The sequence below is a fragment of the Xiphophorus hellerii genome, chromosome 15, assembly GCF_003331165.1.
Source record: "Xiphophorus hellerii strain 12219 chromosome 15, Xiphophorus_hellerii-4.1, whole genome shotgun sequence".
NCBI lineage: Eukaryota > Metazoa > Chordata > Actinopteri > Cyprinodontiformes > Poeciliidae > Xiphophorus > Xiphophorus hellerii.
This window is the reverse complement of record NC_045686.1, coordinates 15,287,212-15,309,315: the sequence shown is the minus strand read 5'-3', so window position 1 is coordinate 15,309,315 and position 22,104 is coordinate 15,287,212. Positions and strand designations below refer to the sequence as shown.

Here is a 22,104-nt window from a genome sequence, read left to right as displayed (position 1 = left end):
TATATAAAAGCTAAAAGCTGATGTTTTATCCTTTACCTTAAATTTCATACAGTAGACATCTTTTTTATTAAAATGTCAGCATAAAATACTTTAACTTTTACAGGGCGGCCAGCAAGTTAATACATCCTCATGACAGTTCTTTTCTGTCAACAGGCTATAGGCTGAATGAATTATTTGACGTGAACTTGATAGATATTTGTAAGAAGATTCAACCATGTGTTGGGAGGGGTTCAACATTCTTCTGTAGCGGTGAGGTAAGGACCATGAAAAGTATAAAGAGCCCTTCACTTCAGACTCAGAGGAGGAGTGTGTGACCATTTTTCAGTCTTCAGTTAAAGTTTCATCCATCATCATGAGCCACAGCCCAGAGAGGATGTCCTCGTACCGTCGTTGCTTTGAGAGCACATCTGAAAGCCAAATTCGGGTGTCCAGCCCGTCTCCCACCCGAAAGGAGACCCGCCACAGGTCAGCCAGCTTCAACAGGAATGTAGGGTGGAAGGGATCAGGCTGCAGAGTCCTCACCAATAAGCCTCGTCTGACCAGGTGGGCCATCCCTTATAATTTGTTGCCACTTTTAAGGCATGTATACCCCATATACAAAGAAAATATTAACATCAGATTTGGCTAAAGTAGGATACCAGACAGACAGATGAAGAGAAACTCTCCTGACGAATGGTCACATGAGAAACACATACAGTAAAGCAGTTTGTTAGACATATACATAGTGAATCAAGTGCCTGGGCAGGAACTCTAACCCATTTAGCGTTTCCACTTGCAGCAGTGCTAGCATGGGCACGCTGTGCTTGGATGTGACTAGTGGCCATGGAGCGAATTTGGATCTGGATGCGACTGCAGCACAGAACCAGGCATTCAAGCTGACTCGCAACAATGAGAGGCAAGAGATGGTGGTGCTCAATGACCGCCTGGCATCTTACATTGAAAAGGCAAGAGGAATCCATCCATACTGAGAAAAATTGTATTCATATGTTCTCTTGCTTTGTATCACATGTCTTAGTTATGCATTTTGATTTAATTGAGAAAAACATTTCTAAGTAGGTGTTTATCTTCTGCTTTAGGCTAGAACACTGGAGTCCAAGAACAAACTGCTGGAAGCTGAGATTGAGGCCTTGAAAAGTGCCTTTGAGAGAACAGCCGGTCTCAGGCAGCTATATGCATCACAGCTAAAGGAACTGAACAGGGAAGCTGAGCAACTGAAGGAGAAGAGGGTAAGAAGAAGGGTGCATCTAAACTTATTACGGTATTTTTACATCCCAGCTTTGTTTTCATTGTTTTAATTCATCTGCTTGTCGCAAATTTAGCTTAAACATTACTTCCACAAACAAACCTTTCCAGGACTCGTCTTTGACATCGAAGGAGGCAATGTCCTGCCAGCTGGAAGTGCTGAAGTCTAAATATGATGAGGCTCTGGAAGCCAGGAAGCAGACAGAGCGTCACATTGAGACTCTGCGTCCGGTAATAAACGAAGAAAAGATTATTAACTGTTTAATTATGTTCTTAGAATAGAAATTTGCTTAGTTTCACCCAACCTTCCAAACCACACGTCTGTTCATCCCAGGATGTGGACAAAGCCACTTCAGCTAGAATTAAACTGGAAAAGCAGCTGGAGAACCTGGAGGCTGAGCTGACCTTCCTGCAGAGAGTTCAGAAAGAGGTAACAAACACTGCATGTAGGAGTGAGAAGTGTTTAGCATACCCTTTATATTGTTATTCATGGTGCAATGGGTCACTGAAGATGATAGGTATACATAAATTAAGACTTTTTTGATTGATACAGTGAGTATGGCTATAAACACAGTCATTAACTTTGATTAAAGTTAAGTTCGATACATTTTCTGCAATGGTACATAACATTTTTTATAACTTTCATAGTAAATAGGCAAGAACAAGTTTTTTTTTGCCAACTTTTTCACAAAAAAAAAATCTTCACCAAAATAATTTTTCCTTATAAGTATTATATTCATTCTATGTGGAAATGTTATGCACATTTTGCATGTAAACACTTATGAAAATCTGCTGAAGACACAATTTTGTAATTATTTCTACATTTTGCATCATTGTTCAAGTCTTCAGTTTTTAGGAGAAGACCCCTTAACTAAACCATTGTTATGAAAAGAATCTGGATTAAACTGTGATTTATTTTGTTTCTGATCGATTGAAAGGAAGTCGATGAGCTGATGCAGCAGATCTATACAGCGGCCTCAAAGACAGACTTAATCTTCGACCTCCCAGATCTTTCCTCTGCTCTCACACAAATTCAGTCTGAATACGACAGTATTGCTGCTAAGAATCTGCAGGTAGTATGCAACAGCAAAATCCTTTTATTGTGCCTTACAGTCGTCAATATACATGTGTATGGACAAAAACAACAATGCAAGTTTAATCCAAGCACTGGTTGTTTTCAACCAGGAAATGGATGCTTGGTATAGATCAATGTTTCAGGACATGAGCGATGCGTCATCCAAGCACGCTCAAAGCGTTCGGAGTCTAAGAGAGGAAATTGCTGCTTACAGAAAGGATGTGAGTATGATTACTTTGTTTATATTACAGTGCTCATAAACACCTCAAATTTGATCTTTCACAAACAAGAACAGCCTTTTCTCCAAGTTCGTATGCACGGCTCTTTCCAGAACATCAGCTTAGTGAAATTAACCTCTTATTCCGACAAGTGGTACCAGGAAATCTCAAAAACACAAGGAATGCAAAACCTATTTGTTATTGTTGTACCCTCTGTTTATATCAAAGGTGCTGGAAAATTATCACGACTTGTAACTTTAAAAAGTTACAATGGTTCAAGGCCTGACAGTGTCAGGCCTTGAATTCTTGTAATGATTTTGAAGTGTGACTGATTTGTAAACATTGGATGAACTTAAATGCTGCATGCTTATCTCTGTGCATGTTAAGATTCTGAGCAAGGAGCGAGACTTGGAGTCAATAAGGGCAAGGAATGAATATTTGGAGACGCACATCTGTGACGCCAAGGAGAACCAGAAGAAGCTAGAGCAACAGTTGGAGGTAAATGACTAATGAAGTGTTGGAACTCAAATACAATTGCACAACTGATTAGAAATTAAACCATTTCTGAGTTTTAATTAAATTATTACTGCACAAAATATATTATTAAATAACAAAAACTTGTCAGACATTGAAGATGAGATGTTTGGGGTAAAATATCACGTTCATATGAAGGCACCAGACCAGATCTCTCTATGTCAACAGGAGCGCATTGAGGCAGTTAAACAGGACCTGAAGCTCTCCAAGCAGAAGACTGCTCTGCTGATGAGGGAATATCAGGACCTTCTAAATGCCAAAATGACAATGGAGATTGAGATCGCCACCTACAGGTGAACAAAGCTTTACCAGACAGCTCAGTCTCAGAAGGGAACACTGTATAAACTGGACAGCCATCACGTCAGTAGTGTATCACTATTCCTAACAGGATTGCACTGTTTGTTTAACAGAAAGCTGATTGAGGGAGAAGACAACCGTCTGAGCACCATTACTGGGAAGCTGCCTCTGACTGATCACCTGTATCTCACAAACAGCAGCCCCTCTGACGGTTTATCATCACTCACCCCCGTTATAGGGTCTTTGAAACTTGAAGGCCCCAAATGCACAGTCAACGCAGAAACACCTCCAGCTGCTGTTTCTATAGACAACCCAGGTGATGGGAACCCGCAGGCAACTGAGAAGTCTGAGAGGAAGACTCTCCTCATCAGGTAGACTGCGACTTTGGCTCTCAGTGAGTATAGACTAATTAATAGGAAAAAAAAGTCTCATTCACATTTCTACTTTTTACCCAGAACAGTTAAAACAGACGAGGACGCCTATGTGAGCTACACACAGCAGTGCACCATCTCTATTTCTGGAGCTGCAGAGGACACAGATGAAGAATAAACGTCTTGATGTGTGATGTGTTCTGATCACAAGCTGCAAAATTATGTTCCCCACACTTTTATTACTCTTTGAAAATCCTGGAAATCTCTGCTCTCCTTCACAAGGAGGAAACCATACTTTTGTATGAAATCTGACCTTTTTAATAACATACTGACTCAAGGTGCTTTAATGTCTGCTTAGAACTATGCCTCACTTCTCTGCTTATTTAGTCTTCTAATGATTCCTTGACCTGTCTTTGAAGATAACAAAATAAACAGCAAGCAAAAGCATTTCCTTATTATTTCTAATTTATTATGGAAAATTGTGGAATTTCAAATAACATGTAAACTTTCTATTTGTTTTGACACCTGATTCAAACATGTTTAAGCCTTAGAAATAAGTTGAAACAATTGATTGGTTAACCATGCTGTTCATATATACAATGTAGTGCAACCTTGCTATCACACAGAAATCTACCTCAGTACATGATACTTTCCATGCTGTGCATATTTTTTTTAACAGTTATGAAGAAAGAGTAGAAAGTGCAGTTAAACAGTTCGACATAATAGCACCACCCTGGGAAAGAGATATATTTAACTGATTTAGAAAATGATAATCAACCGGGATTTCCTTCAAAATGTTGATTTGGCGACAGTGTGTGAGTTTGCCTCTAATGCAAAGGTTTGGGTTCATCGCCGACTCCCCCTGCCAGGCCATACACTGCAAGGCTGACTTCATGAGCCAGAGCATCCGCGCTCTCCTAAAGCAGAAAAACATCACCAGATTATTCAGAATGCTCCAGTTCTCCGCAATGACACGAAGAAAGAAAAAAAAACATACATAAGAGGGCGTTTCTAACCTGGGTGTCTGCCTCTGCATAAACTCTCACCACATCCTCTGTGCCAGAGGGCCTCACAAAGGAGCGGGCCTTTTGATACTTCTTCACCAAGTCGTCGATGGCCTCCTGCAGCCCTGCTGGGGTCACGGCCCGCCTCTCTGCATCGGTGGTGTCTATCACTCTGCGGTCGGAGACCTTACAGAAAATAAAAATGAAAAAAAAAAAAAAAGAGTAAAACACAGGATGATGAAGTGTGGAAAGTTATAAGTGAGAGAAAGTGATCAACAATGCTCTATTGAGTATTTGCTATTCAGAGCATGACCTAAACAGATCACAGATCAAACCAGTTTACCTGCAGAACTTTGTTTAATCTGCTCCTATGAAATCATCAAAGAAAAGACGAGCAAGACACCAAAACTCTGATTTTGTTGAAAAAATATTTGCCTTCTTCCATGTGTCTTTGTTTTTCTTTGTCACAAATGTATCAAACGTATATAGGTAACCTGAGGATGGACTGCCTTTTCAACGTTGGTATGAACTGAATTTAAGTCTGGACTTTGACAAGGCCAATCCAAAAGATACATTTAGTTTTCTTATCAGAGCTGTGAGCATAAGTGGAAGGTTGCAATCTTATTAACAAACATTTTGCTTCAGTACTTTCTGGCAGAGAGCAGAGCTCATGGTTCCATCCAGGTTCGCACCATTACACTCTTCTGCGACCTTCTGGAGTAAAGCTTTTGTAGGTCTGTTCCATGTTTTCTCCATTTGTGGATAAAGACTCTTGCTGTGATTTATAGTAGTCCAAAATCATTAGAAATAGCTTTGTAGCCATTTTCAGACATATGAGTCAGCCTACTTCATGTTGAAAAATGACTTTTTTTGTTTTTATGCAGGTTATATTTAATAATAAAACTTCTTTTAAGATGTATGAAAGATTTATGTGCTACTTTACGCTGATCTACCACGATAAACCCACATGAAATACATTACAGGCTGCCATACTTGTGAGTCAAACTGTGAAAATGTTTGAGGAGCATAATTAAGGCACTGTATAATGACAGTATATGATGCTCTGTTTGCGTACCTTAACTTTAAGCTGCCTGTTCGGCAGGTCACTGTAGATGGCGTCCCACTGCTGAACAGTCATCCCTTTAATGGCCAGTATGGCTTCAATCAGCAGCATGTCAGAAATGGCATCTCCAACAGTCTAAAGAAAACACTCACATTACAAATGACACCCTCTGTCTTTGCTATACTTTTTGATCACAATTCAGTATAGTGGTGTATGTGTACCTGGTTGATGATGTTGATGGTATTCTGCAGCAGGAAAGCAGCTTTCTTCCTCTCATCATTGATGTTGGCGTCATTGGCGAGTTGCTGGATTTTCTCTTCAGCTCCATCACTGAACAACACCTGATCACAGTAGAAATACATTTCAGGTCCAAACACCAAAGAAAATACATTTTAAAGTTCTGTGAGAAAAGGTATGTCAAATGTATTTATGTAGAACTTTAAGAACAGGTTTAAAACTGCTGCAAAGTGTTGCACAAAAACAATAATAAAATATGTTGATGAAAAGAAAAACAGAAATAATACAGGAAAAATAAATCTCTCTCTCTATATATATATTGTTAAAATAATATGAGTAATAATAAGAGTACTAATAGGTTTTTAAAAAAAGGTAAATGATATTTTCATTCAAAAGTGTCAGGGTGTAATTAAAAATAAATTTTAAAAAAGCATCCATCCAAAACCAACGCGATAGCAGCTGTCTTGCCAATCTTGACCAGGACATTTGTTTTATACACAAGATACCAACTACTTAAAAAAAATAAAATCCTGACAACATAAAATGAATTCATAAAGGACAAATTCTTTCTAACAAGACTGTAACTGCAGAGCCATGAGAAAAAAACAATTTAACCTTTGACTACTTACTGTCCCATGACCGTTTGCCTCAAAGTAGACACCAATATCAAATTCTTGAGCAGCGTGGTGTAGATGCTTCACTCCAGTCTTCGTACACTTTACGATTACCTAAATGATATTAAAAAATCTAGTAGCATTTTCTTTGTGAATTCTTTGAATACTTTGTGAATAATGTCATTTTGTTACCTTCATGGTTTTCTCCAGGTAGTGAGTTGAGCTGCCATTTGCATAAGCAGTTTGCACCACTGCTATCTTCAGGTCAAGACCAGCCTGTGTGTGCAAAGAGGTATTTAGAAAGAGTTTGAATTTCTTGTTGTTGTTTTTTAAACATTTTTTTCACACAAACAATTTTCAGAACATACCTCATTAAGGAGCTCTTTTAGAAAGGTGCTGATGAGAGTAGCTATCTTGTCTCCATCAAGGAGGTGGAAGTCGCCCTGAGAGTCGGTGTAATAATAAACTATACGGTCAGCATCGCCATCGAAGGAACAACAGCGATCTCCAGGGTTGATCTTGATGCCTAAAAAACAAAAGAACAAGGAAATCAGTCATATGAGATGTGGTATTTGTTGTGTTGCAATTACCCGTGCCTCACAAAAATAAGCCCTTATGCGTTTTTGTAATTGTACATGACTGACCCACACAAAGTAGCTGAAGTGCAAGTATGTGGAGTGTCTCTAAATTTTTGGATTCGCAACTACAATATAATTTGGTTTAATATAACAAGTTGCTAAGGACGATGTGAAATGTCAGTTTGTTTCAACCCATGAAGGCCTACAAGTACATTTTTGGTCCCACCTGACCAGAGGATTGTCTTTCACATCTTTGTTTTAATCCTAATATTAACAGAACTTCATGTCCAGTTGTTTCAATAACACTTTTCTTTCTGACACTCTTTCATAAGAGCCAGATTTATGTAGTGCCCAACTATTGGTTACAATATTTATAGAAACTAATCTACACTCTGCTTACTAATGAAGTGGTTTGTGAAGTCAAACAATGGCTTCCAATAAAAACTGTGGAAGCCTATGTTTGTACTGGTGTCGATTATATTTCTATTTTTTTTTCTTTTGCATTGATTAATCTGTTGGCTACAAACAGATTGATCTTTGGGGATAATAAAGTTCATCACAATTTGAACTGGTTGCATAAGATTTTATTTAGTGGCATCAAAGTAATGGGGGATGCCTACACTTTTATCTTAAAAAGTTTTGAGAATCCTTAATGCTTTACATTTCACTACACAATTATGTGTTTATCTTTGTAGGTCTATAATCTGGAAAAAAAATACATTTAAGTTAATGGTTGCTGATGATAAAATGTGCAAATGTTCAAGAGGTTTAATATGTGTGCAGAGAGCAATGAAAAGGTGCAGATTAGCTGTTGCTCTAAGATGTGTATCCTGAGGCTGTACCTGTTGGAAGTTCCTGCTGCACTTTGACAAAGTCGGCTCCGCATTGGTGGTTCAGCTTTCCTCTGCTGCCATCATTAAAGACGGAAAGCTGCATGTGTTGTTTCAAGTGACTCTCCATCTCTCGTACCTTTATGGCTCCAATGCCATTAGCGCCATCAACACTAAGGTGCTTCTGGTCATCCGTACGATTAGACGCCTGGCAGAAAATGAAAATAAAAATGTTTTACAAACAACATTGGAGGTAGGAAACACACCCAGAACACGCCTAAAATCCTTACGTTCTTGGCGAGTTGAGAGAAAGCTTGGCTGAGTTTGCGGTAGTATCCCTCCACTGTTGCCTCTCCGTATTTCCCCTGCGTGTTCTGACAGCAAACCATGTAATGCAGCTGCGGGGTGGTCACCAAACCGTAGTCTGACAGGACAGACAGACAGCGTGAGAAGGCAAATAAACAGAAAGAAGATGTGAAAACAACAGAAACAGATATCTGACCGATACCTTTGCTGTGACCACCAAGGGCTTTGACTCCATCCAGCACTGCCTGGGCAAGGCTAGCACTGCTGCTCCTACAGTCAGAGAAAACATTCACATAGACATGCATGTGCTGGATTGATTACATTTTTTTCATCTATGAATGGATGATTCATACCTGGAAATGAATCATCCAGGTATGATTCATTTGATCATACCTGGTATCTTTTCCCACAAATACGTTGGCTTCGCGGCTCATATCGATGGCCTCCTTCTTTATGATATCCTTCAGAGTCGTGAGTAACTCGTCCTGCTCTGTGTTGGCCAGCTGGGTGGCATAGTCTTCCCATGACGACGTCAACATCTCTCCCATCGGGTCAATAAGCTTCACACCATTGTCCTCCTACAAACACAATGCAACTGTAAAGGTAGTGTAAAGAAGAACATTAGGAACTCTTGTGTCAGCATTTCTGATTCAACGGCTGACCTCTGGGTTGTGCGACGCCGTCACCATGACTCCAATGGTGGCTTTGGTCTTCTTGGAGCGGAGGGTGGCCAGCAAACCCATCCTGAACATGATGTGGTCCAACTTATTGGCACTGGTTCTAAAGCCAGCGGTGCCATACTGCAAAACCAACCCTGCTGGTTTAGGGTGCAGATCAGACTGCTTGCTGACTTCTTCAAAATGAGCCATCTCTTAAAAGCTGCAAACAAACAGATTAAAGAAGTTAGTTTAGTAACTTACAGAGAAAACTATTTAATTTGGATGTGTCTAATGAAACTAAAACCAAATTATCTGACCACTTACAGAACGTAAACTATTTTTAAAGCGAATAATGAATAAAATATTAATTCACAATTTAAAAAAAACACTAGTGTTTTCTGTTGGGTTTAATTCAATCAGCTGTATTTGAGATGAAAATGGAATCTAACAAATTAAATATTGCAAGTAAAGATTTGAAATGGGAATGTAGCATACTGAGAGGAAAAGAAATGACTTAAAACAGCCCTGAAAGCAGCAGAGTGACTTCTCCCCTCAAGCTATATGGCAGGGCAAAGTATACACACACCCAGATGCTACACTAGGAGCTTCTCGCTAGTAAACTAACGTAATTTTTTTAGATAAACTCTTAACGTAAGTTAAAAAAAAATACAGTTCCCAGACGGGATCCGCAGTAAGTTGTTATTTATTCACTTACTCACTGTCTGTGGTCTTCAGAGCTGCATTACAACCGTGTTAGTAGTCAATGGAGAACTTCCTGGTTCCTCTGGTTCCGCCTTCTCAGCGTGACAACGTGGCCGCAGTTCACGGTTCTTCTCCGGAAATCCCGCCTTCAGCGCTTCCGCTTAGAAGGCTGCCATATTTGTCAGGGCAAGTGGAATAGATAGATAGACAAACAGATAGGCAGACAAACCGTTAGTTTGTAAACAGTTTTTTACAAGCTGTTTTTAATACCAATTTCCAATGAATTAACTGTTTGTGTTTAATTCCAATTAGTTTACTTCTGTTTACTTCAGACAAAGATACAGACATAGAACAAACAAACGTTACTATTTATGTTATTCAACTTTGATTCTAATCTTGTTCTCAATAAAATAAAATAAAATAAAATAAAATAAAATAAAATAAAATAAAATAAAGAAAAGAAAAGAAAAGAATTCTTGCCAAAAGAAATGGACAAACCTAACACGTCTAACCATAATAGATAAAACATATTCACACTATGCTATAATTAATAAAATAGAAGCTTCACTAAAATGTCGCCATTTTTAAAGAGGCTTTACAAAACTTTTACTAGGATATTCATTCATTTGAATTTTTGTAGCAAGATTTGTACTTCATTTATGTGAAGAACTTGCGTGATGCAAAACGTATCACGGTTTTAAAGCAGAGCTGATGCGTAAATCCCTTTAAAATATCTATGCAATATCTATGGGATGCGACGTCTGCCCCAAAACCGCATCAAGGATCTCGCTGAGGGAGGAGCGACTTGATGGAGAGGTAGACTGGCCGATTAAATAAACAAACGAGACAAGGGAGGGGAGGGGAATATAGGAAATTCCTCTTCGCTCTTTTCCTGTTCTTGGCATCTTGCGCTGCGCAGCGTTAGCGACACCACCGGGAGCTGTGCGCATATTTTCTATCCGTGTAAGGAGCACCGGAGGCGGAGGCTTTTGAGCAGATCGACAGGCAGTGCGGGCTTCCCCGTCTAATATGAAAGCGTTTTTATCCTGATGCACCGATGCGGGAGGAGCTGCGACTCATGGGGTGCTGATTTGCGTTTGGCATTTTTACAAACTCGGATGTGTTTTTGCACGATCCGGGAGGCCTCGCTTACACGGCATCTTTCTGCAGCTCTGTTTTTTTTTTTTTTTTTTTTTTAAATAACTGCTGCAGGCTGAGAAACGAGCTTTCAGTCCCCGCTGAGTGTTACATAACCGAGTGGCTTTAGCTGTCCAAGGTGCTGAACTGAGCGGTCGAACCTCAAAACGGGGGGACGAGCTGTGGGGAATACACAACCTTGTGTGAGTCTAATGTCATAGCGCACGTTTTTATCGACGCGACCTACTGATTTTTAGCGCAAAGATATAGTTCATCTGCTGTTTTATTTGGGTGTGTGTGTGTGTGTGTTTTCCGCCCACACAGAAGGTCAAAGGCCTGGAAAGCACTGGATCCCACCTCGGAGAACAGAAGTGGAAGACTGGTGAAGATTGGTTATATTGCTCACATTTCTTTTTACTCCACGCCATCCCTCGGGGAGAAATTAGTTTCTGCGGTGGTTGATTGAGCGGAGAGGGAAAATGTCGGGGCAGACGCTCACGGATCGCATTGCCGCTGCGCAGTACCAGCTAACGGGATCGGATATGGCCCGGGCTGTCTGCAAAGCCACCACTCACGAAGTGATGGCGCCCAAGAAGAAGCACCTGGAATGTAAGTGCAGTCCTTTTTTTTTTCCTCAAGCCCCCTTTTCTATTTCTCACATTTCCGTTCAGCCAATAGGCTCCACGCCGCCTTTCACACAGTCCCAGACCACATGCCATCACCGCCATTATGAACAGTTATTTTCTGGTTCCTTCATCTTAATTGGGTGTGGTGCCATAAGAAAATGATGTAGCCATGGTAATGACCCCTTTGGTGACCCTTTGTGCCTGCCTGAAGTGAGAATGATGGACATCCAAGATCTAATGTGGTGGGAACAGGTTCTATTTTAAGATAGACTGACAAGTTCAATGAAATTCACTCTTTTTTGGGTACAATAATTCAAAGCAATTCACACTTTTAAAACAGACTTGTAGAACGCAGTATCATAATACTTAGAGAAGAAATCAAGATTTTCGTTTTTTATGTTCCATGAATTAACAGGTTTCTTTTTTATTTTATTTTTTTAAAAAAAGGAAAAGTAACAATTATCCGTATTGTTAAAATAAAAGAAAGAGAAGTGGAACAAATTTCAAAGCCCCAGTATAAACTGAAGCAGACGACAGTGAAGCAGGAGCAAGTGTTGGTAGACGCTCATGCTGTGCTCCATTTACCTCTGAAGTTAGAACTTGGATCTGGGAATGACACTCGACCCAGTTTAACCATGTCCCAGATCTAAGATAAAAACCCAGAGGGTTTTTCTTATCGATAGTGACCAGGCTAATGTTTGTTGGCAATACCAGCAAATATCAATGCTTTTCTACATGTTGTGTTCTTTCAAACACTATTGCAATATGTTCTTTAAATACATCTTTATATTTCTGTGTAAGTGAATAATCACACGAACTAAAAGCTATCTGAAGAGCAGATACACTTTTTTTTTTGTACTGTAGCTAGCATACTAAGTGAGGCATATTTCGTTTTGAGGATGGGGTTGGGGGAAAACCTCCATCTTCCCCATCTATAATTTTTTTAACTACAACTTTTAAAATGTTAGATTACGGAAACCGAACCTATCAAGAAACAACATCTTTCAATAAAGCTTTCCTAATGAATAAATTTTTTTCTTTTTATTTTATACTATGTTGATTGAGCTATATCAGCTGGCCAAACCTTCAGTCGGCATATTGATTCTAGCTTGTCAACTTTAGTTTGTCTCAATCAAAGTTATTGGTGGTGCTCCTTTTGTTTCTACATTATGGCTTTCTCAACCTGTTTCCAAATAGCCAAATGTATATTTGTCTGGGGAAAGTGTAGTAGCATCATTTAGTCAGCTGACTAGGGCAGGGGAATGCTGTATGATTCGATGTGCCACACAACAAAGGAAACTGGGATTTTAGTTGTTTAGAAACCAACAATTAAAAATTTGGTCCGCCACAATACCAGCAATCAGCCTCTGCTGGTTAGAGGCTGTCCAAACAATTCACCTGTTAGTTTCTCTGTTAGTTTGGTCAATATAAAAATATATCTGACAATTAATAAAAAACAAAAAATCACAGTCACGGTTTTATTGACACATATAGGTTTGAGAACAGGGACCATCTTTAGATGGTCATCATTAGCCACCATCGTGACTCAAACTAAAGCCATGGTGTGGCACTCAGAACAGATGACTTATGATCGTATCTTCGTGTCCCTCTACGTTTTTCTCCGTACCTTGTCAACGCCAGACAGCCCCTGGTTTTTCGCCTCATTCTGGGGCCTTATATCTTCTGAGCCGCTCTCCTGCTGAATAATTTAATAATGAGCCAATGACTGCTCTGCATTATTTACAGAGCCAAAGGTGGCGAGGCAAAAATCTAGAAGGCACCAGAGACCAGCGCTTCCTCCTTCCTTGTTCTGTCACTGTGTGCGCTCTTACATTTTCTCCTCTTTCTATATCTGCTCTCCAGTGCAGACTTTGTCATTTTAGCAGTTTACTGAGCTGTCTGTTACACATCTGTTTTACTCTCCATCTCTTGCATACGATGTCTGATTTAACTCCATCCCAAGCACAAATGTTATGTTTTTTGTTGTATTTTCAAGCATTTAGTTTATTTTAAATCTACTTTAGTGCAGCTGAGCAATCTCGAATGTAGGTCACTGTGCTCTTCATTGCAATTTTTGACCAGGGTAACACAGAACAGAAAAAAAAGGATCCCGTGGGAACAAAAGGGAGCTTCAAAGAAGCAGAAAACTGCCTTGACATAACTCATACAGACTCAAACCACTTTAGCTGATCCTCGTTCATTGTACTCTATTTCCAGTGCAGAATGAAGTCAAATGGCGTTATTGCTTTCTGATATGCTCTTCAGCCCTCGGAGTGGACATGCTAGAGACTGTGGCTACCATGGCAACTGATTGAGAGTTTCAGGGTGTGTCATGATGATGACAAAGGCAGAACTCTCTCACAGATGGTATTGGGCTTTCATTCAAACACACACACACACACATGCAAATCTGCTTTAATGTAAGTATGACAGAATATCCAGAACAAAAACAAGTGATTTAAACATCACAAAAATATAATAATCAAAGTAGTATTGTACAATGATTAAGGAGTTTCACATTGGGCAGGTACATTCAGATCTGTGGTTTAAAGATATCAAGGGAGCAGAAGAGCTACAGGGTTTTGTGGAAAGAAAATCAAATCTCTTTGCAATGTTTTAAACAATGACTTCATTACAAAGCTATATTAAGATGTGAGAGACACTGCATTTAATTACACAAATCATCTATTTTGTCACATCAAGGTATTGGGGATTTATAAAGGGAGGGTTTATATTTCTTAGAAATTCCAGAAACGATGCCTCCACAAACCAGACTAAAAACATAAAACTCATCATTCAGCACTAATGTCAACAAATCTGACTTCTTCCAAAGTCGTGGTGCACACTTAATAGTCTAAATTGACCAGTATGACACAATGCATTAAATTTCAGCCCACTTGCTTTGTTGAAGGAGACTAATGTTGGACTTCTAACGGTTTAAATGCTGAATGGAAATCAATGTAAAGTAATAACGTAACATGATATTTAGCTTGTTGAAAGTTTGTCCAGAGCCGAGTGTTTTCCTGGGATTAGTTGTGGCCCAGAGACAAAATAAATTCTTGTGAAAACATTTATTTCAAACCCCCCGTTGTCATGTTAGACTCAGTTGACTTTTTATTTGCCGTTTTATATGTTTGCTAAACGTGCCTTTAAATCTGTTGAAGAAACCAAAAAAATGACTTGTTTCCATGCGGCAACAATAAGTATGTAATCATTGAAATTTTAAAATGCTTAACGTGACGCATTTATCAGTAAGATTTAACTTATTCTTAAATACCAGATTGGTTACAATATCAGCTTTTTATGTAGAAACTTACATCTTATGTGTATTTCCTATGTAGATTCACAAACTAGTTATAACTGTTGAAATCCTTTTTAATTCATAATCTCATTTGAAGAGATTGTTTACATGTGTGAAGCTACTAATGTAACTCAAAAGTTTATTTTTTTTAATGTTTTTTTTTTTCAGTGAGGTGCCGTTAAAGACTGTAAGCTGTTAAAATCTTACCTGCAGTGGCTTGTTCTCCTGGCATTTTCATTTGGAATGGAAATAAATTAGTTTGTCCTATAGGCTAAACTTAACAGCTCTAGTCCAACAGATGACAAAACTTTAACAGAATATGTGTGGAAGAGACTGTTACCATGATTCAACTAATATTCCTTTTACATCATCCATGTTCAAAAGTTTACTTATTACACATCTAAAACATAAACCTTATTATGTTCTACAACTGCTGTAGAGTATTAGCTACACCATTATTTGCATTAACCAACTTTACAAGCAAATGTTGATTTGATAAAATTTGCTTCATAAAATGTGCATGTTAATAGTGAATTTGGTTATAAATGACAACCCGCTTATATATTCTTTAGTGAGTCCTGGCAAGAATACTGTTGAAGACTTACAGAGCTAATAGGTTTATGATGACTGGGTTTAAGGTGAAATTATTGAACACATTTTCAATTTGAATTGATTTCCATTTGTCTCTTTCAAAATATTACGTAGACAATTTCAGAGGAAGTCTGTTATTTTATTTCATTTTCAGATAGTGTTTAGTAGTTAGCTCTTCTGTCCACAGTTTAGTGTGGAACTTAGGCGGACAATTTTGAATATCAAGGATGAAAAATGTTTTTCATAGCTACAAAAATAACCTGATACCTGATTATCACACCTAGAGAACTTACATTTGTAAACGTCATTTCTTTGACAGTCCTGGTGCTCTTGGCTCCGCCTGATGGTTTGAGGAAGCTAAGCAGCTGCAGTTTGCTTATACTTTGGACCAGCTCAGCATCAACATATAGGTGTTATTTATTTTCTGGAACTTTCTGGCTACAACTGGAATGATTTGTTGTGTAACATACCGCACAATTATCACAGCCAGTCTCAGACACAGACACACACTTTCCCAGCATGAGGCCTCACAGTTCATTCTTAGAACTCTTCTGTGGGCTGTGGATTACCGTAAGAGCCTTTATATAGCACTGCCAATCCTCATTATGCATGTGTACACACACACACCTGTTTTGTGCCAGTGTGTGTTTGCTGCAGGTGATGACACCACAACAGCAAGCATGGATTAGTGTGTGTGATATTGCCCATCAGGCAACACGTTTCTCACCTGTTAGCGGATATGAAAGCAGATTCATCGTCACAGTGAGGAGGAGTTGCATATCACATAAAATGGCTGTGTGATGCTGGATTCACAGTGCTTGTAGAGATACCAGACTTTTACCGTGTCAGTAACAATGTAATGTTGCATAACATTTCACCAATGTAGACCATGTCTGGGAGTCTATATTAGAAAAAAGCCACAAAACTGGTTAGAGGATAGAGACAGAAATTAAACACTGAAGGATGTGAATGATCAGGTGTGGAAAAAGGGAATTACTAAAGAATGCAACAGTGTTGGTAGAGAAACCTTGCAAAAAAAAAAAAAAGAAAAAAGATCTCACATTGCTGCTGTCTGCATCCCAACATGAAACATCATGCTTGATTAGGAGCATTGCCATCTGGTCAAAATGTTCAGAGGTATTGGAGTCTAATTAGTTCCCCAAAGATCAGAAGAAGATCAGTGAGCATCAAAATAAAGCCAGATCAAATATTCACATTCCTTTTGATTTTAATCGTTTCTTCTTGTATTGTTTGGTCCATTTCATGCTGAAATGATTGTCATGCTGAACATGTGCTGGTGCAGATTATGATTTTAGTTTTCACCCTTACCCATCAAAGTTAGTGGAGGGGGCTAACACTATAGTTAACATAGCTATTATCAGAGATGCAGCAAACAGCGATTAGAAAGTCCCAAAACATCCCTGATGGCAGCCCTTTATGCATTGTTTAAGGCTGTGTAATGTTGTTACAATATGCGTGAGTGTCTGGTGGAATAAATAACATGTTCTCTGTAGTTTGAAAATTCATTGGAGAGGTTTTTGCCATTAAGATCCCCAAGAACAATGAGGAGAGTGTTTAGGGGTGGTTTCTCACGTCTGTTATCACCTGAATAAGCAGTTTTTCAGCTTCTGATGTGCAGACTTGTAGTGAGATGTAAACACAGATCAGAACAAACAAGGACATTAAAAGGTTTGCAGTCCATAAAATAATTACCTCAGGTAATGTCATCTGTGACATCTGTACACAAGTTTCATTTAAAAGCAAATCCTTCCGTCTCCATTTTTCAAGACAGCTGAAAGTCCCGCAACTGATTCTGTAGTATGCAGCCTGAGGTGCACACACTGCACCAAGTTTTGAAAGTCCAAGTTTTTAGAGTTAAAAAAGAAGCAGAACTCATCCTACTTGTCAGCCAGGGAGCAGACATTAGCCAGGTATATTGAAGGAAAGGGTGTGGGGAGAACCCTTTTGCTGATGCTTTACGACGATGCCATCTGTTTACCTCGTCTGCATCTCCGGTAAATCCCCCTTGAGAGCCACTGAGCTGCCAACCAAGACCTCAGTGAAGCTGAAGTAGATGGTGAATGGAGAAATAATGCAGAAGAGAGAGGTCTGTCTGATGTTTGGCAGTATCTCTATGGTAAAAGCGACCACAGAATGGTGGCAGAGTACAGCATAAACACTCATAAATAATCAAAGTATAATAATGCAAAGTACTGAGGCTGCCAGCTTGAATACACTGCAGTCTTAAGTGCAGGATCAGCAAAAATAGAATTGGAACTAAGGGACATAAAATGTAGCAAGAAAATTTTTCCCAAACCACAACACCACCAGCAAACTGAACAGTTGATGCAAAGAAGGAAGAACCCAGACTTTCTTGTTGTTTATGGTAAATTCTGGTCTGAATATTGGAGATGAAATCAAGACTATTTGGATCATGCAATGTTCTCTCAATATATTACACACTGATAATTTACTATCCATTGACACTTTTGAAGGTATGTGCTGTAAATAATACTTTATTTTTGTTTTGCCAAATGTTATGGTGAGGTTTCAGATTATATATAGTAGACAATTTCATTCAGAGAAAAAAAAATCAAAAATCAAACAGACAAATGAAAGCAGAAGCTTATCTGAAATAATACATTTAGATAAGCTAGATATTGTTAATGTACTTCTTCTTGTATTGATCTCTAAAAAGGCAAGTTAACACTACGCATACTCAGACAGAGAGCAAATCTGCAGATATTGACAGACGTCACCACTAATGGAAGGAGAGGAAGGTTGTTTCACTTATTAGGTCTGAAATACTTGAACACCCTGCACTCAAAGGTATGCCAGAATAAGAATACTCCAAGGTTATAAGTGAAGGACAACAGGACTTATATGGCAGAGAAAAGAAAAAAAAATAGCTAGGCAACAAGTGTGAGAAATGGGCTAAGAGGAGTGAGAGCATTGAAGCTGTTTGGGGTCAATATGTGGCAGCAGGTTGTAGAGGAAGGTGGGCCAGGTTTTAAGGGTTGAACGTAAACAGATTATTACTAATCACTGACCCCCATGTCAGCAGACACAGAAAACAGAAACAGTTCACAATGTGTACCAGGAACGTAATATGCATCATCAGAAAATTACTTAGACCTGTACAATGATGTACTAAAATAAATAAATTCATGTAAAAAAATGAATAAATAAATGAAATGATCAATGCTACTTAACCAGATATAATTGAATAACATCATGTAAAACTGACGTCAATGTGTTATTTTAAAATTTTTGTATTGAATTACTTCATGGTGACTTTACTGAAGTCCAGTCTACAATAATTCAAGCATTGGTATATCTATTTTGATATTTAAGATTTTTAACATTTTATTTGAATTAATTGATGAACCATTTACATATCATCATAGTTTTGAAGCGAATCAGGAATTTATTTGATGTGAGCCTTTCACATCAAAGCAAGTAGACATGGTTACTGTTAACATGGTGGTGTGCATGAATAGGGACAAATGCAGCCCAGGAAAGTTAATATTGATTAATTCTGAAATAATTGTATTTACATTAAAAAAGAAAACCTGACTAACATAAGCTTTGAGGCTTTTAGGTTTTGTATTTATTAACAAATTAGCTTCATCATAAAATGAAGAAATATACATTGCATCTATTTATTACAACTGTGATTAAATAGAAATATTACTAAAAAAGTTATTTATCTTTTTTTTTATTGCAGCAAATTTTTCCATGGAGAGCTTTTCATACTTAATATGCATAAATGTCAGAGGTATTTACGCATTACAACTTTTTCATCCATTTTTTTCTGGATTCTGGTCTGTATGACTTGTTTATTCTAGCCACAGTTACAAGTCTACACTTTATGTTGCTCCTTGACATTTTGTATCTAATTAAGCATTCATTCAGTGATCCAGCCCCTTCAGTTTGGCTACTTCTCTATTTGATCTAGAGTCTGATGTGACAACCAGAGGCAAAGGACATGACACAGCATTTATTTTTTTTCCTCTTCAGTGTCATTGTCTTTGCTTCTGTATGCATATGAGAATCTGGCCACATGTTACCTCTTTGCTCATCAGGTCTTCCTCAAGGCTTAAAACTCTCTTGAGTGTCCAGAGAGGCTCTGCAGTGAAGAACATTAATTAAAGTTTAACTAAAGCACTTTAATCACAGAATAAGTTGTGTAGACATTTGTTTTAGGCTATATACCTGTACTCTCATGCTTAATGCCATGAAAAAAACTGAGGCTAAAGGGCAGAAAATGGGAATTTTGTATTTGTCTTTTTTATTATGTCTTTTAAGAAAAAAAAACCCTCATCTTTTTATCCTTGCGGTTCTGTTGCAGACCTAGTGTCGGCCACCAACACCACCAATGTAAACATCCCTCAGATGGCTGACACGCTGTTTGAGCGATCCACCAACGCCAGCTGGGTGGTCGTCTTCAAGGCTCTAGTCACCACTCATCACATATGCGTCCATGGCAACGAGGTCAGTGGGTGTCATTTCGAGCACATCTGGAGCTGTGGATGTGGGCTACTTATATCTCATAAGAAGGTGTAACATTACAGCCAGATAATGAGATGAGATGACACAGAACATAAACAGCAGAAGGTGTTAACAATATTTTGTGAAAACAACAGATCTTACCCGACATGGCTCCATAGATTTCAAATTGTAGTTTGACTAAGTTAAAGACTATCAGATAATGAATAGCAGCAGACTATTTTAGCACCAATAGGAAGCTTTGAAGCAGATGCTAACTTTAGCAACTGTAGAGGTTAATAACTCACCAGTTGGCATTATCTTCAAAATGCTTACAAATCTGTATTCCACATCACCATTTCTTTTAGCTTGCAAAACTACTTCCAGATAAACAAATGAACTGTTTCCTTTTTTACTTCAAAATAAGAGTCTCCAACGTAGATGCAACATGGTGTCGAGCTTAAAGCTTCCAGGCCTACACTACTTTCACATTTGAGACTTAGAACAACAGGGGAAATCAATCTCTGACAATAATAAAATAGACCTTTATGATATAAATTTCACAAGAAATATTGTGACATTTTAATTAGATTTAATGAGATTCTGAAATCTCATGCCACAAAAAGTTTTTGAGATATATATATATATATATATAAAAGTATTGCAAAGGTAAAGTTTTGTGAACATTTAAGAAATGAATGTATGGATGCTCGATTGTAATATGACATGTATTTTGCTGTCTATGTCTTTTTCAGAGGTTCATTCAGTATTTGGCTTCCAGGACCTCCTTGTTCAACCTCAGTAATTTCATTGACAAAACTGGCTCTCATGGTAAGACCAATAAGCTTCAAAACCACAAAGCATACATAAACCGTTTTCTAAAAAATGCTGAGTATTTTTTCAGTTTTCCCTTATGAATATTTTTGTTCGGGTTAGCGGAAAGAGGGCATCTGAAATAAGGCTGGAACATTTAAATAGAAGCGTGTAACTGAGATTATTATTCATTTGGGATGTCCAAGACATTTTCTCGACAATGCCAATTTGGGTCATTTAAGACGAAGTGCTTACTGATATCAAGGCTCAGGGCCAAAATCCTTCAAAAGTTTGTCCTAATTGGAGTTTCTGCCAAAACAGTCCTCAATATTGTACTACAAGAAGAGGACAAGCAGGTCTAAAAAGTTACTTAAATTTTTTGGTAATGCATCAAAATGCATATAGCTGTTTTTTGTTTTTTTTCTTTAAGAAGATCTGTCTCCACACACGCAGATACTATTCTTCAGGAATTCAGCTCACATCTTTAACTGTTGACAATGTTTTCATGTGAATCATTTTATTGGAGGGCAAGGCCCGTTTGCTTTCCATGTAATTTGATTTATAAACACATTTAATAGTAACTTAGTATTTACTCTAAGTGTTGCAAAATACAGTAATTAGTATATCAACTCTCACCCACACAGATTGCTTCCTGAGCACAGTTCACGTGACACAGAAGAAGGGAGGCAGCCAACACATTCTTTTATCCATTGTGAAAGCACATAAATGGTTGAAAATCATGCAGATTGAGAGAACAACCTCTGATTTGTTATAATAACAAAATAATAAAATATGCCCTTTGTCATGATTTGTGGTAGTTGTGGTGTGGAACTAAAGGCAGAGAGGTGAGGCAGCAACTGAATTTGATGATTTAATGAATATCTCAAGTGAGTACAAATGTCCAGGCAGCACAGGTGAGCAAAAGGCTAGGAGCTCAAACGCTGATAGCAACTGGAAAACTTTACAAGACAACAACACGACGTACGACAGCTAAGATAAGGACCTGAAGGGAACACAGACACAGGTGACTATAAACACAAGAGGAGTTAATCAGGGGAACGAGACACACTCCTTACCTGTTGGTGGCGGTAATGCTCACCTAACCTTTCTTGCCAAACGCCAATAAATTTCAAGAAGAAGAAGAAGGAAAAAGGGAGAAGGTGAGATAAAGGGTTAACAGGAAGGTGGTTTTATAAAATTCAGGTGGCTGTAGGAAAGAAAAGAATAGGAAGAAGGAATAGGAAGGAGGAAAGAATAATAACAAGGTTAAGGTTCGGTCATACAGGGCTTAATTATTCACTTTTTAAAATACAAAAGCATAAAACTGGAAAGTGTGATTATTGTGAGAAGTCTGAAACAATAGAGCATGTTATTTTAGAGTGTTGTAAGTATGAAGAAGAGAGAAGATGCATGCTGAG

At 38.3% G+C, this 22,104-nt stretch overlaps 3 protein-coding genes across 19 annotated transcripts in view; 2 read left to right on the top strand and 1 right to left on the bottom strand.

Moving 5' to 3' along the window:
• The first annotated feature begins 187 nt into the window (after positions 1-187).
• ngs (notochord granular surface) lies at positions 188-4,016 on the top strand. Its single transcript, XM_032586031.1, has 11 exons — positions 188-543; positions 779-944; positions 1,077-1,226; positions 1,354-1,473; positions 1,577-1,672; positions 2,181-2,315; positions 2,428-2,538; positions 2,923-3,033; positions 3,238-3,362; positions 3,480-3,737; positions 3,822-4,016. The coding sequence occupies exons 1-11, from the start codon at positions 353-355 to the stop codon at positions 3,913-3,915; spliced, it is 1,557 nt and encodes a 518-aa protein (XP_032441922.1). The 5' UTR covers positions 188-352; the 3' UTR covers positions 3,916-4,016.
• Positions 4,017-4,184: 168 nt separating this feature from the next.
• On the bottom strand, positions 4,185-9,855 carry pgm3 (phosphoglucomutase 3). Of its 2 annotated transcripts, none has more exons than XM_032586030.1 (13): positions 9,748-9,855; positions 9,032-9,248; positions 8,763-8,947; positions 8,572-8,639; positions 8,354-8,487; positions 8,076-8,271; positions 7,024-7,181; positions 6,848-6,931; positions 6,671-6,769; positions 6,026-6,145; positions 5,817-5,939; positions 4,754-4,927; positions 4,185-4,654 (listed from the first exon to the last, which is right to left on the bottom strand). In XM_032586030.1, exons 2-13 carry the CDS (start codon positions 9,236-9,238, stop codon positions 4,565-4,567), a joined length of 1,638 nt encoding a protein of 545 aa, XP_032441921.1. In that variant the 5' UTR covers positions 9,239-9,248; positions 9,748-9,855; the 3' UTR covers positions 4,185-4,564. The 2 variants fall into 2 exon arrangements, with proteins under 2 accessions (XP_032441921.1, XP_032441920.1); XM_032586029.1 differs by having other exon boundaries at positions 9,744-9,849.
• A 678-nt stretch (positions 9,856-10,533) lies between these two features.
• Positions 10,534-22,104, top strand: part of LOC116734015 (clathrin coat assembly protein AP180) — a 30,797-nt gene continuing 19,226 nt past the window's right edge. For 4 of the 16 annotated variants that reach the window (XM_032585097.1, XM_032585096.1, XM_032585095.1 and 1 more), the window contains exons 1-4: positions 10,551-11,070; positions 11,192-11,476; positions 19,737-19,879; positions 20,629-20,704. In XM_032585097.1, the coding sequence (XP_032440988.1) occupies positions 11,347-11,476; positions 19,737-19,879; positions 20,629-20,704 (349 nt within the window). In that variant the 5' untranslated portion in view covers positions 10,551-11,070; positions 11,192-11,346. Of the gene's footprint in view, positions 11,071-11,191; positions 11,477-19,736; positions 19,880-20,628; positions 20,705-22,104 lie in introns of all 16 variants that reach the window. The other 12 variants (XR_004342155.1, XR_004342156.1, XR_004342154.1 and 9 more) reach the window with 9 other exon arrangements.